Raw genomic sequence first — 13,701 nt, forward strand, 5'->3', positions numbered from 1 at the left:
CGGTGCCGTTCCCTGGAGGAGCAGCGAAGTCAGATCCTCTTTTCCACGCAGCGGTGTGAGGGAAGAGGTGGGAGAATAGAGGGAGGTGAGGTGAGCAGGAGGTCAGAGGTAGTCCAGCTTAACATGCGAATCTCAGGGGGGAACCTGCTGCAGAGATGGAGGCTTATTTTCACCTGTTTGGATTCATGTTGAACCTTTTGAGGTCATCTTTCATCTGTCATACCGAAGGTTTATCTGTGTACCATGAATTTACAAAACATAGTACCAACAGTAGTTTTTATTTATGTTTTTATGGCATATCCTTGAGTCTGTTTCTGTACTTACAGTCTGAGGTCAGGACTAACCCACAATCTGCTGCACGACTTCCTGTTCTTCTTGTAGCTGAAGATATTTTTTATAGCCCTGCATGAATGTAATTTTTTTAGCTGGTTTTCAAACTGCAGCAAAAGGTTGTTTTTGTAATATAGGCTGCATGTCACTAAGAGATGTAGTTTCATAGCTCACATTTAAATGCAGTTCTTGTCAGCTGATGTAGTTGTTGGAAAACACTATGAACTTAAGTATTTATAGTATATATATTATATTTATTTCCCTGCTTCAGCTGCCATCAGACAACTTCTTCCACCAAGGAAGTAAAGCTGTTACACTACACCAGATGCCACGTCATGTTATTCGCAAACTGTTATTTATGACTTGATTGGTTAGTTTTTCTTTTGTGTGGAACTGAAACCAGCACGTTAAAACTGAAAATCTGGATGTAGCTTCCCAGTCTACGTCCACACATAAATGGCATTTTGGATCACTGAAAATTGAGCTTTGGAAAAACTCCGGCCAGGGTGCAGATTTTCAAAAAATTGTGCGCTCTGTTATTGTTTGTGGGCTTTTGATTGGCAAACATTTCTTCACGGTGAGGGTTGCATCATTACCTGTTGGTTTTGTACACTCTTGACTGTCCTTAATGTTTTGCTTTTTGACATAGACTGAGATATGTTTTCAAAATGAACACAGAAAAAACTTTTCTGGATGATTTTTTTTTTAAATGATTTTTTAAATTCATCCAGCCCGAGGATTTATATCAGTCAACCATTTGGATTTTATGACTATAAAGCATTTGAATATGAAGGGTAGTTCCCGGATACTTTTAGGGGACCTTGTAAATCTTGTTAATATCACGCATTTAGTTTTGTCACTGTTTAAAACAAGTTTATGTGCAATAGCAGATTTCTAAAATTTATCAGAAGCCAGCTGCAGATTTGCAATGGTCAGATCAAGGGAAGAGACGGTGGCATATGAAATGGTGTCTTCTGCATAAAAAATTGCGGATGACAGAGATAATATTGTGTAAAGAATAAATAAAAGAGGTCCAAGAATGGATCCCTGTGGAATACCTAATCACCCAGCCCCCAAATCTCAGCAAACAAAACTAATGGAGGATTTTATTTTTGTTAGGGCTCTTGAAGACTTGTGAAGACTTTTAGCACAAAGGAATTCACAACACTGTGACAGTTTTGGGTTTGGTTGTTTTTTGCTTTGTTTTTTGGGGGGGTGTGTTGTACCTGAATATCCGTCTGTTGTGTAGGTATTCATTGGTCAATATTGGCATTTCGATAATAGTTTTGTACATCTTCAGCTTTTAATCTAAGCAGTGAGCATCACATGTCATTTTCCTCCAGTCTTAGTTATCAGGAATGGGACTTGCTAAGAACACGGACATTCCTGCTTCTGTTGCTCTCAGGCTGTGCACCGTGTGACAGAATAAAAGTACTAGAGCTTTTGTTGCATCTAACTTTCCCCCTCGGTGATTATTTTACATTTAAATACAGCTGAAATCACAGCACAGACAGCCATTATCTTTAATTCAAGTCTGGGGTGATTTCCTTACCTGATGTCGCAGTTATATAATCAGACACAAGCCCACCTGCAGAGGTTTATTGTTTAAGCTAATTACAGACTCTATTTTCTTCATGTGGAGATGTTTATCATCTCACCTCTTCAACTTGACATTGTGCGTTAGTTTGCCTCGTTGTTGCAAACTTAACAAATTTGCCACTGGGTTTTGCAACTTTTTATATCATTTTAGCAACTTTTCTTTAAATAAGCACATACACAGTCACAGGCTGGCTCACTGACCTTTAACATTGTGTTGTTCAGTCAGTCTGTCCGTGTAAACAGAAGGCAGTCGAGGCTCCAATCTTGGCACCCCAGTGCTGGCTTTCAGATCCTTAATCGTAACTCTTTCCCCCGTAAACACAACATTTGGTGACCTCCCTGCACCCTTAATGAGGAGTTTTGACACCTCATTATATCGCAATAAAGATTTGGTTTTCACACCATTAGAATAGGTTGAGTTTTTCCAAGGGTAGCTCCGTACTCCGTAAGCAGACACCACCCTCACTAACTTCTGATGCACCCGGGCATTTTGTTCTTTGAGCAGGCCTGAAATATGACAGAAACTGCTCAGTTCAGGCTTTCAGGGGGCACCAATTAGCACTTACATACATACTGATTCTCATTCCCCTCATCCTCTTCTGTCTGTGTCTGTGTACATGTGATGTTTGAGGGTGGCTTTGGGATCGGCTTAGCCTAAGCACCCAGACCTGGGGCCCGTTCTTCGTACGTCGCTTACTACATCCAAGATCAAATGACACATCCAAGATCAAATCATCGCGCTAACCGTGAGCTCGCTAATCCGGTTCCCCGAACACACCTGCTGTTGACGATTAGTACAGCTGGACGCAGGAATGTGACATCACTGGGTGTCGTAAAAGGGGCTACGCATCGATAGTAGAAACATTGATCGGCAACCCGCTGATTGGTCGGCGAAAATGTCCAAGGGGCGTGCTCGGTATTTTCCGGCAGCAGAGCAAGAACTCATGAGTGAGGGATTTCAGGAGTTTCAGAGTTTAATTAAAACGCAAGAGAACACTGCAAAGGCTGCAAAAGCAAGGAGAGAGGGCTGGCAGAAAGTTGCTGACAAATCAAACTCGTAAGTAATTCAATAATAACAATAATAATGGATTGGGTTTATATAGCGCTTTCCAAGGCACCCAAAGCGCTTTACGATACCACTATTCATTCACTCCCACATTCACACACTGGTGGAGGCAGCTACGGTTGTAGCCAGGCTGCCATATCGCGCCATCGGCCCCTCTGGCCAACACCAGTAGGCGGTAGGGTAGATCTATCATATGACACTATATTGTCCAATATATGGCATTATATTATATTATAATATGTTATATTATATCCCCTTTCACATTAGAGCCACAACAGGACCCACAAGAACATGGGAACAAGTAAAAGTGGAATACAGGAGTATTCTACAGAATGGTAATATTTATCTCTTAGATTGCTTTGCGTCTCTTGGCAAGGTAATACTGGCCTGTAATACTCTGTTAGTTTGTTCATAACAGCAACCAAGAAAAGGGCAGAGGAAAAAAAGACAGGTGGTGGTCCTGCACCCCCTCGTCAACAAGTTGGTTAAGTAAATAATACCCTCACGGGAATATCGATATCTCTCTATGAGCACACTGTCGCGCTGAGCTAAAGGATCCTGTCTGTCCCGCAATATACGCTGAATTCTGAGGACTCTCCTTATCAATCTTGCACCTTCCGCAATGGGTGGCTCGCGTATACGGACAGGACATGGCTGCGACAGGCTTCCCAAATCCACCTTCGCTTTTATAGCCGTGGTCTCTCATCTTGATTACACGAAGTAATTTACAATTACTACTCTGAAATATGAATTACATCTGTAATAATCACATACATGTAATAGAATGTTAATAGTACATTTCCCTTTTTTAGGAAATGACCTGTATGTATCTGTGTGACATCAATAAAAGGATCAAGTGCTGCATTATCTTTAGTTACATTGATAATATTTATTTATGGTGAAACAGTGGAAAAATATCGCTGTTGCTTTCGTATAAATGAAGCGGACATACCTGCGTGGCCGCGATCTAATCCTGTTTACATAAAGTAAACCTGCTCCCGAGCAGGTTTACGCTTACGGCTCTGTTGCTATGACAGCAAGTCCCGGATGAGCTTCGGGGAACCGAACGATCCAGGATCACGCGAAATCGTCAACAATCTAATCCGGCTAACCTACTTAGCGAGGTACGAAGAACGGGCCCCTGCTCTCTGGGTGCTTACTAAACATACCAAACAGGACCTGTCTTCCTGTCTTAGGTTCATCTACTGCAAATCTCAGAGAGTTCGAATATCAGTGGTCACCAATAGTCAGACCAATATTTAAATTTGAAGTCAAGGTCAGAGGTCAAGTTTTCTGAAAATCATGTGAACACGGTGACTCCAGAAATGAAATATACAAACATTTCAAGCCTCTTAAAGTGAAGATGAACCGTACACTGGTGTTGAGACCACAAAAGAGGGAAAATTTAAAAACTACTACAACAGAAAGTAAACGCACATCAGCAGTATATCCAGACTCCACTAAGAAAAATAATTTCAGGGCATTTTTGTCCTGCAGTGCCGAGATCATTTGTATTAAAAATAGATCAAATGATGTGTTTGGCCTGTGTAATAGCAAAACAGCCGTTTGAGACAAAGATACAAACACAACAGAATTTTAAAACCCTTTTGATTGGAATAAACGGTGTAGTTTTATTTTTTTATGTCCAGGATTCGAGTCCCATCAAAGGTGTCTGGTTGTCAGGCTTTGTCCCGCTACGGGGAAGACCTCCTCCTCGGGGATTTGGAGGGAAGCAGGGCTGGGCGATGAAGAGGAGGATGAGTGGGGCAGATGAGCAGGCACACCGTTCACGCTTGTTCTTCTGTCTGATTGTATCTGCAACACAGAGAAGGAGAGAGAGAAGAGGGGGATGATATGTGAATATTTGTCCCCACACACACACACATCGTTTTGCCCTGCAGCTGTAATCTGCACCCCCTGCTGTGGGTTTAAATAGGTATGTCAGACATGTCTGTCTTTCCCGTCCTTCCCATCCTTTGCCCTTTACCCATCGTCTCGCTGTCTCACAAGCCCCGGGAGCGTTGCCAGGAGGGGGCAGTGGCGTGTAAAGAAGCAGCCTTCGTGCTCGGCTGCTCTCCTCTCAGCCGGCGTGGCACATTAACCTGCTCGCTGCTCCGCTGAACCCTTTATGGCCACAACTCCAGGGAGGCCCGAGAACTCGCCTTCCTTTTCCACACGAAGACCGAATAAATGCTGGTAGTTAATGCCTCGTTCTCACGTAGCCGGAGCTCTGAACGTGCATTTGAAGAGCCTTTATTGACTGTCTGTCTCTGTAACAGCCTCAACTTAAATGTATCCAGATACTGGCCCACTACTCCGCCGCCACCTCCTTTCATCCCGCCAATCCATGCGAATTATTCCTCGCCATTGTAGGAGCCAGTGTTTGCACACGTGTAACTCAAGCTGCCTTCTCCTCTCGCCTTCTTTTTTTCTGATTTTTCTATTACTGTATTTTTTTTTCTTTTTGTAAAGAAAATTGGTTTTTCCTTGATGTTTGCTTGATTTTCTTTTTCTCTCCTCCTCCCGTACCCCTCTGTCGCTGGTCAGAGTGGCAGCGGATTAGGCACACTCTATCAAGAAGGAATTAAACAAACATCTGGTGAATAATTGACGGGGAAATGAGTTCTCACCCAGGCGCTGTGTGGCTAAGGTGGGGTGGGGGTGGGGACTGCCTCGGGGACGTGACCAGCATGCCCACCCTCTCCTCCTTCTCTTCCCCCGATCTTACCCTACCGTCTGTCTGCCTTTCTGTCTGTGTCCGTCGCCATGACACATTCTCCCCAGGTTACCCCCAGCGCGGCATTGATCCGCCGCTCAGCGAAACTCTAGTGTCGGGTATTTAACTCCAGATTTTTTTTGCTCCTTCCAGCTCTGCTTCAGTTGTGCAGCACAGTTGCCGAGGTCAATTTTACTACACAATACATGAGCAAATGCATCATGACATTACAAACTGACTGAAATTAAACTGTAAAGAAAACTAATAGAAAATTAGTAGAAAAATAGAAAAGAGTTTTTATCCTTTAAAAGTGTTTAGTTGTAATCTGCTTTTATTCTCATTATTTTTAGTTTTTTTTCCACTAAAGGCTGATATGAAGTTCTTTATTTTCAGTTTCTCAACAAGGCTGCAAAGAAATTAGCATCTTTTACACTAAAGTCTTGAACTGTCTGGGTCTTTAACTCTACGCTCACTGGTCAATTCATTAGTTACAGCTTCTTTGGAGAGGAAAAACCCAACAATTAAATGGCCCCAATATGAGCAAGAACCTGGCGACTGTGGGAAGGAAAAACTCCTAACAGAAGAGAAACTTCCAGCAGAACCAGGCTTGGGGAGACGCGGCCATCTGCTGCGACCAGTAGGGGTGACGAGAGTAAGACAGGACAAGAGACACACTGTGGAAGAGATTAATAATGACTAATGATTAAATGCAGAGAGGTGTATAAAGAAAATATCCTCCAAACCATTACACCAGCAGCAACCTGAACTATTGATATAAGGCAGGATGGATCCATGCTTTCATGTTGTTTGTACCAAATTCTGACCCTACCAACTGAAACTTGCAGAAGAAATCCTGATTCAGATCTGCAAAACGTCTATTGTCCAGTTTTGGTGAGCCTGTGTGAATTATAGCCTCAGTTTCCTGTTGTTAGCTGACAGGCGTGGTCCTGTGTGGTCTTCTGCTGCTGTTGCGATGCTCTTCTGCACACATTGGTTGTAACGAGTAGTTTCTTGAGTTACTGTTGCCTTCCTATCACATGGAAACCATCATTTTCAGCTGACCTCTGATGTCACCAGGACATTTTCTCTTTTTCAAACTATTTTTTTTGTAAACCCTGGAGAAGGTTGTGTGGGACAATCCTAACAGATCAGCAGTTTCTGAAATACTCAGACCAGCCCATCTGGCACATGTCTAAAGTCACTTAACAATGATTCAGTTTGACGCTGAGGTGTCTTAAACTTGCAACTCTGGTCACAGGAAGTAGTCTGTGTAGAAATCCATGTGAAAATGAGCCTCCAATTATGGCCTCAGTAAACTCTTTACTGATAAAGCTATGGTCTCAGTCTCTTGTTTGAAGACTTATTTAGTAGAGCATGAGGTTTATTTCATAAGCATAGAGTCAAAAAGAAGGATGAAGCTTCAGGGCGTCACTTGTGACGTTTAGGTTTAATTAAACAAGATGTTGACAAAGAAATCTGTACCTCATCCATCTTTTATTGTGCAGAAATGATCAGTAACTGTACACAGAACATTCAGACTTTGACTTTCATGCTTTCAATGAGTTAAATGAGCAAGATTGTGCCAAAAATCAGCAGCGGGCGATGTAGGTGTAAAAGCTGTTAGCAAAATAAAGAGCAGTGAATCAGTGCTTTATGATCATGTCACAATGATTTCTTTCTAAAGCACAAATCAACCCTCGTACACCCCTGCGCTGCCCTGCCAGAAGGTGCTGTGCGGATGCAGCCAATCAGCAAGGTTTAACCGTTCCTCTGTGGCCACAGAGAAGAGAGTCAGACAAGTGCTGTGGTTATTTTCATAATCCTTTTGGCGCTTTAGACTTTAACAGAAGGAAGAAAAACAGCTGCCTGAAGGAGGGGAAAAGACTTCCTGGGAATGAAAGTTACTTCCTAAACAGAAGAAAGGGCTTTTGGGCAGATCACTCCATTTCCATCACTCATTAGTTGTTCAGTCTATGAAATGGGTAAAATAGAAATGGAATGAAAACTGTTTCTCCTCTTCTGGTTAGAATACGGCTGAACTTTTTCTCGTTCTCGAGAGCTTTGGTTGGATTTTTAGGCCCCATGTCAGTGTTGATGTAGGGCTTAAATCTGACTGTGGAGGGCCAGGATGGGCAATGGAGAAAGATGTTCCCCTTAAAATCCCGTTTTCAACCCTGATTTGTGTTCAGTAAGATTTTTCTATAAGACTGAGGAAAGCTTTTGTTGTTTTAGGATCTTTATGGCAAAATCCTGAAAATCGAGAAGCACCAAGACCGTCTGAGGGCCAAAGGACTTTTCTCCCAGGATGCCCAGCTGATGTAAGAGGAGGAAGAGTCCACAATCAAAAGTCTTTAAAGCGGTTTTGGCAATTTGTTTTTTTATTTCGCATCTCTTCCTGTTTCCATTAGCTCTCTCGGCCCAAGCCGGTGGCTGACAAAGGAGGAGCTGGAACTGTTACTAGTGGAGACCATCTCTACTCATGATGTAGGTTTTATGCTTTTTGTCGTCCTATTTTGCACCTCTTTTGTGTCCAAGAGTTTGATTTGCATTTTTGTGCATTTGTCTTCAGTACGACCGTTTTATCAAGCTAATGGAGCACATGCTTTGCATGCCGTACAGCAGCACGGAGGAGGAGTTCGTTCAGCGATACCGTCGGCTGCTGGAGGCTCAGTCCTTGAAGCAATTGGTGCCACTGCTGGAGAAGGATGAAAATGGTGTGGCCTTCAGCACCGCGGAGGGTAGGTTCACAACAGCGATGTGTTTCTCAGAAGTCTCAGAAGTTTTGAAAATCGACCAAAAAAACAGTTTAACACAGAAAAGGAACCTCTCAGTTTAAGGCACGTTTGGTTGATTTCACCCTGGTATGTCCCTTTTAATGTGGCTTTTTGGGATCTGTACATGTGTACTAGAGGTCAGCATGCATATTCTGTATAGAAATAATGGCCACCCTCACCACCTGTTGTTTTCTTGTCATAGTGGAGCCAGTTGACCAGGCACAGCCATCACAAATGGATAAATTAGCAAGACCAAAACTGTTTTTGTAGCAAGACGTAAACACGTTAATCTGTGGCAGTCTGTGGAGATTCAGTTTTTGGTATTTCTGTCTTGGCTAAAACTCTGATAATGTGACAGTGTGAGCAGATTTAGCCAGGCTTAAAAACAAATGCAAATAATTTCATTGCACAGTTTTTGTGGAATTCAGAGTATTTGGGGGAAATTTAAAAAAAAAAAAAAAAAAACCAGCATGATTTTATTGTGCTGAGCAAAGGTCTTGAGCCCCTCCTCAGTTCTTTATATTTTGCTTCCAAAGAGCCAGACTAGTGTTTTTTAAGTGCTCTTAAGCATTAGTTCTCCAGGCTCTCTGAAGATTCATTCAAACATTAAAAAAAGCTCTAGCTAAAGGGATGAACCAGTGTTGTTAAATTGTATCTTTAGGCACTTTTTTTATTAGCAGCCTGTCACAAAAACACACAATTTGTACCCTTTTCTTTTGTTTAATCTCTGAAAAATTCCAAAGATAACACAGTTTAAGATTAAATAGTATCATTACACCAAAAAGGGGATTCTCAAACAGCTGTTAGCTAAAAACTTGGCATATCTCAGCATGGTGTGCAGGGTGTTCTTAAAAAAATCAAGGACACTGAACAATTGGAGGACAAAAGAAGTTTCTGGTCTAAAAAACTATTAGTAGATGAAATGTATCATGTCGAGTTGATGAGTATTAAGAATCAGAAAATAATCCAGCAAAGACCTGACACAGAACTTGAGAGATGCATCTGGACCTTCAGCTCATCATCTACTGCCATTCTTAAGGAAGGGAAACGGGGAGATAGGGCTGAGGCATCCCATATTACACAAGAATTGGACTAGAAATCAGTGAAAATGGGTCTGATGGAATTGTTTGGTTCAAAACATCTTCAGTATGTACGGAGCAGGTCAGGAGAGAGACCACTGTAAGTGTCTACATCAAATAATCATCAGTCTGACACCTCCTGGGTATCAATTCCTTCTAATGTCTGATTGAGCCCATCAATGAGGGTAATTTCTGCTGAATTATCATGCTTCATGCCTCCCTCGCCTAAACAAAGTGTTTTGTTTTCTTGCTACATGCGAGACCAGGTAACTTCCTCCATTCCCAGTCATTTCTGGGATGATTTGGAAGGCTAAAAAAGGTAACCTTTGTAGTAAACTTGCAAACATGACACTCGTGTCTGAAGTAAAAAACCAGACTGTGTTTCATTGTCATTCTCAGGTCGGAGGAAGACATCAGACTCATCAGTGATCCTGCGGGACTGCGGCTCAGGACACATTACCGTCAACGGCCAGGACTACCTCCAATACTTCCCCGTGCTGCAGGACAGGTGAGGAGAGCAGCACGAAGGTTTCCACTCTGAGCAAATAAGCCTTTCCACCTCACAGCCTCTGCACTGCTTCATTCACAGATACCGTTTTCCTTAAAATGCAAGACGCGATGGGTTTTACTCTCCACCCTCCACCCCTACCTCTCCAAAAAAAAAAAAAAAAATTAAAAAGCAGCTTTTTCACTCTTCACAGCATCGCCTCGTTTTTTATTTATCTCCTTGTAGTAAGTTAATTACACAGTTGAGTGATTGTGTGTGTGTGTGTGTGTGTGTGTGTGTGTGTGTGTGTGTGAGTGAGAGTGAGAGTGTGTGAGAGAGAATGTCCAGAGCTGGTGTTGTCACGCAGTGTGAGGACGGGGCTGTAATTGGAGCAGAGAGGTGACAATTGACTTTGTCAGCAGCTATGGGCCATTCAGCCTAAGACGCCATCCAGAACACAGACACTTTCTTTTTCTCACTCACACACACACACACACACTCTTATCCTCTTCCTGCTGAGTCAGAAGTTACTCTGTTATATGTGGTGGTGAGATTGTAAAAGAAGGCATTTCACAGCGCCGGGATCCTCTACGCTTGTCTGAAAAGTCACCCAACCAGACATTAAATTAGCTAAGCCTCCGCCGTTGATACCGCTATCTGTTAAATAGTGCACACTCCTGGTCTGCCCATTCAGCCACATTTCATTCTTTCACCTTATTATCTCTTGGTCATTTTCTCTTCTTCTTTTTTTTTAAAAATACCTCTCAGAGAGCAGCTGATGTTCCCGTTGCAGTTCATGGGCGTGCTGGGCCGCTTCAACTTGGAGTGTAAGGTGAGCGGTGGCGGCAGGTCGAGCCAGGCGGGGGCCCTGAGACTCGCCATTTCCCGTGCGCTGCTCAGCTTCCTGTCTGAGGGAGATGGGGAGGCGATGAGACAAGGTGGGTAGTTTTGCTTTGTTTTGTTTTGTTTGTATCTCCTACGGCAGCATCCTGTCTGAAAACTACTACCACTGATATACTTTTACAACTTGGGATTAAAAGAGTGCTCATTCACCAGCTTGTGCAGCTGGTTTTAAAAATCTTTGGTTGGATGGACATATCTAAGCGTGGTTTGCAGTGTGTCCTTAAAATATTTGAAGAACTGGACAAGACATGTAAAGCCTAAATAAACCGTATCTGAAAAGCATGTTCTTTAAGGTAGAGGGTCTAAAATCTCTGTCAGTAGATTACATATTACCTTTACTGGGTTCTGTTTTCCTAAGCATGGATTCGGGAAGTCTGGGGGTCTACTTGGGTCCCAGTCACGTAAAGTTTGTCGTCGGATGGTTAGTGCAAAGGTCCTGTTTGGTTTTTGTTACCGTGTAGACTTCTCCATAGAGAATTTACATTACACACTGACTTTAAAGCAGCATAACAGGAATGACTGCTTGGCCGTCGGGTCTGCAGCAGTCTGTTTGCAAACCTGAGGATAACCTAGGCTTTACCCCTCCCAATTAAGTGCACCGCCTTAGCTATGGCAGCTGCCATGTTTTAGTCAGCAAGGAGAGATCAACAATATTAAATTTAGACTGTACCCCATAAAGGCCACACCCGGTCGGCATGTTTCTACTGCTGTTTGTGTAAAAAGGGAAAACAAACAAACACATTTTGTAAACTGTAAATGAACATATTTGAATAATATCAACACTTAGCAATAAAAAACAGAGATGGTTACCCCGAGTCACTCAAGTCACCGTTCATCTGTAGCAAGAGTTCTCAGACAGCAAAGCAACTCTAGAAAATTTCCTGTTACTAAGCACAGCTGTATTTTGCCGTTGTTAGCCTCTGTTAGCTGATGCTAGTTTCACTGAGAATAAAGTTTCACTGAATTGCTGCATTCAGACACTTAGTTAATAAATTTTCATACTGTATGAGAGTTTGTCACAAGGAACTTGGGATTTTCAGGAGGCACGAGCCTAACATTAACTAGCATAATGTTAGCTTATAATCAGCTGTTGTTGTTTAGCCGGCTCGTTGTCACCAGGAACGGGAGGGTCACATGTCTAATCTGCTGACATTAAGTAATTGTGACAATAACGCAGAAAAGTGCCATCAGGTTTTGAATCTATCATGCAAGGAAGCATCTGATTGATAACATTTTTCAGCATGACAATGATCCCAAACACACTGGTAGTGCAGTAAAATCAGAGTTGTATAGAAAAACATACAGTGGAACACTATCAGTCATGAGTCGGACCTCATTATTGAAGCAGTGTAGGATCATGTTGACGGAGAACAGAACAAAGCACAGTATTTTCTCCAGAGTTTTCTTTCTTTTTTTTTTTCTTTTCTTTTCTCAGCTAACCTTTTTTATTAGCCAACTATAATAAAGTAAAGTTATTTAGTCTTGAATTTATTGTGTAGTTTTTATCACCTCTGGTTTTCCTGAGACCACAAAGCTCCGTGACAGCTGGTTGTTTGCTGCTGTGTTTTTTGTTACTTAAACGTTACCGTGATCTTCCCTACCATAAATATTTATGTCACTCTCCAGTCTCATAAGGACTACTTGTGTTATGACATGCATGTACTAATGAACTAATAGATACATAAAAATTTACTCATCTGCGCCTGTGTTCAGTTATATTTCATTCTTTTCATTTTTTTTTTTCCACAGCTGGTCTGCTGACCCCCGACCCAAGAGTGAGGGAGAGGAAGAAGCCTGGACAGGAGGGAGCACGACGGAAATTCACCTGGAAGAAGCGCTGAGGGGCGGATCAGTTCCGCCTGAGCTTGGATATGAAACATTCAAACTGATTTCTGACATCAGTGAAACTGCTTTATTTTCTCTCCAGAGGCGATGCCACTCTGTCCTCTTTAAGCTCTTGGTGCCAAGTGCTATGCTTTCTCACATGGTTTTCATGATGCACCTGCTGCAGGGAGCTCCTTCAGCCACCAGATGGAGACATGTTATAAGAAATTCATAGTTTGGACTGTTTATCTGTACATCAATTAATAAATTAAAGATTTTCTATAAAATATAAATAAAGGTTGTGATATTTTGGCTTGTTTTTTTTTTAATACAATTTAAACAATTTTCCTTTTTTTTTTTTTTTTTTCAAATACCTTCTTAGGTAGTAGGTTAGGTACCTATGTTCACCATAGTGTGAGATTATTTTATAGTAAATGTTAAAGACTCGAGGCTAATTTTTGTTTTTTTTGTTTTTTTTTAAAGGCAGGAGTAACGATTTTACGGCAAACTGTGCAGTTTTTGAAGCAAAACTAAGAATTTTTTTTAGATTGAATCAAGTCAACTGTGGTGATGTGTTTAAAAAAAGTTTTTATATAAACAAATCTACTAATCAAATTAATCAAATAAAATATGCTGCCAACAACCTGCAGTAGAACCAGATATGATTTTATTCCGCGTTTTACGTTTTATTTTGTCAAAATCCATGGCCTACATTACCCACAGTGCAACACTAACGCTCGGGCACTGCCTTCGTGGATTCGGAGCATCCGGGTGTTTTCGGGAGTGTATGCTAATAACGGTGAAATACAAATTCGCTTGGGGTGACTGTGGTGATTTCTACTAAGTAACGTTTTTTTTATTAATAAATAAATTGACGAATTCGATAGTTTATCAATAGTTTAGTCTCTAGAGTGAAAAAACAT

At 41.8% G+C, this 13,701-nt stretch overlaps 1 protein-coding gene across 2 annotated transcripts in view; it reads left to right on the plus strand.

The window, feature by feature from the left end:
* mrps9 (mitochondrial ribosomal protein S9) overlaps positions 1-13,090 on the plus strand; it is a 44,572-nt gene extending 31,482 nt beyond the window's left edge. For both annotated transcript variants that reach the window (XM_085448081.1, XM_085448082.1), the window contains exons 6-11: positions 7,944-8,029; positions 8,120-8,195; positions 8,281-8,449; positions 9,964-10,072; positions 10,820-10,989; positions 12,704-13,090. In XM_085448081.1, coding sequence (XP_085304207.1) covers positions 7,944-8,029; positions 8,120-8,195; positions 8,281-8,449; positions 9,964-10,072; positions 10,820-10,989; positions 12,704-12,795 — 702 coding nt within the window. In that variant the 3' untranslated portion in view covers positions 12,796-13,090. The remainder of the gene's footprint in view (positions 1-7,943; positions 8,030-8,119; positions 8,196-8,280; positions 8,450-9,963; positions 10,073-10,819; positions 10,990-12,703) is intronic.
* The last annotated feature ends 611 nt before the right edge of the window (positions 13,091-13,701 follow it).

This window comes from Copadichromis virginalis, linkage group LG23 (assembly GCF_057382275.1).
Source record: "Copadichromis virginalis isolate Kocher_CV1m ecotype Utaka linkage group LG23, C_Virginalis_male_GT1.1, whole genome shotgun sequence".
Taxonomy (NCBI): domain Eukaryota; kingdom Metazoa; phylum Chordata; class Actinopteri; order Cichliformes; family Cichlidae; genus Copadichromis; species Copadichromis virginalis.